Source organism: Montipora foliosa, chromosome 13, assembly GCF_036669935.1.
Source record: "Montipora foliosa isolate CH-2021 chromosome 13, ASM3666993v2, whole genome shotgun sequence".
NCBI classification, from domain to species: domain Eukaryota; kingdom Metazoa; phylum Cnidaria; class Anthozoa; order Scleractinia; family Acroporidae; genus Montipora; species Montipora foliosa.
In genome coordinates this window covers 44,085,078-44,086,387 of record NC_090881.1, presented here as the reverse complement: position 1 = coordinate 44,086,387, position 1,310 = coordinate 44,085,078, and the positions used below count along the sequence as shown (strand labels likewise).

At 40.0% G+C, this 1,310-nt stretch overlaps 1 protein-coding gene across 1 annotated transcript; it reads left to right on the top strand.

Moving 5' to 3' along the window:
* The first annotated feature begins 145 nt into the window (after positions 1-145).
* On the top strand, positions 146-991 carry LOC137982010 (uncharacterized). Its single transcript, XM_068829024.1, has one exon. The coding sequence runs from the start codon at positions 146-148 to the stop codon at positions 989-991; it is 846 nt and encodes a 281-aa protein (XP_068685125.1).
* Positions 992-1,310: the final 319 nt, after the last annotated feature.

Here is a 1,310-nt window from a genome sequence, read left to right as displayed (position 1 = left end):
ATCCTAGCGAGAAAAGCCTTCAAAGATGATTGGTTCAATAAAGAGTACAACCTTGATATCACTGAAGCAGACCTAATAGAATTGTTGGAAGTTTCTACTAAAAATCAGCTGTTCCAATTTCAAGGGGTTCTCTACGAACAAGTGGATGGAGTCGCCATGGGTTCTCCTCTTCATTGGACCGCTGATGGCGAATGCCTTCATGTGTAACATCGAAGAACAACTAGAAAACCAAAACAAGATGCCCACTTTCTATAAACGCTACGCTGACGATACCCTCAGCATATTAATGCCCGATGTTCAAGCTGCCTCCACATTTCTCTCAACATTGAATGAAATCCACCCTTCCATTAGTTTTACAATGGAACTTGAGAAAAACGGGAAAATTCCTTTCCTAGGAATGGAAATCATCAGAAATACTACCCGGTTAGACAGAAAGGTTTACAGAAAACCAACCGATGCTGCGCTGCTTCTACACTACCATAGCCACGTCAATATGAAGTACAAACATTCTCTGTTAAAAACAATTCTGAACCGTGGTTTTAAACTTTCTTCAAACTGGCAACTTTTTCATCAAGAATGCGAACGCCTAAAGGAAATCTTCACAAGTTTGTATTATCCAGAGCCGCTCATACAAAACACCATCAAGGTTTTCATTGAAATGAAGGTGGCGGGGAGCACACGCCCCCCGCAACAAGCAGGTGAAATTCCTGTTAGAATACCCCTGCCCTTCAAAGATCAGAGATCAGCAAACAAACTACGCGAGCAACTTAGTGATCTTAGCCGAAAGAAAAATACCGAAGTGCGTCCTGTCTTTACAAGCCGCAAGATCAAAGATGAGCTTAGAGCTAAGCAACCTACATGTACAAACCTGCAATTGTCAACCAGCAAAACGTTGTATATTCCTTTCAGTGTGATCTGTGTGATGCAGATTATGTCGGCTTTACAAGCCGACACTTATATCAACGTGTCGAGGAGCATAAACGATCGGTAATCGGCAATCATGTGAGAGAACTTCATGGAATCGAGCCATGTGAAATCGCCAAGAACTTAAGGGTCATGAGAAAGTGCTCGAACAAGTTCGATTGTTTGGTTTTTGAAATGTTTTTTATTCGGGACCTTAAGCCAAAATTAAACAAACAAAGTGATTCTATCCGCGCAAAGCTGTTTCCTTAACACTTCCAATAGTTTTCATTCTTTTCACCTCTTATTTTACACTTTATTTTCGCATTCTATATTTTTATTGTTCGTATGTAAATACTTAGCTTTTACCTTCATTCCATTGTTTCAGAAATTGTATATATGCGGAAATT

Coding starts and splice junctions, on each gene's coding strand:
- LOC137982010 (XM_068829024.1), top strand. CDS start 146: ATGGAGTCGCCATGGGTTCTCCTCTTCATTGGACCGCTGATGGCGAAT.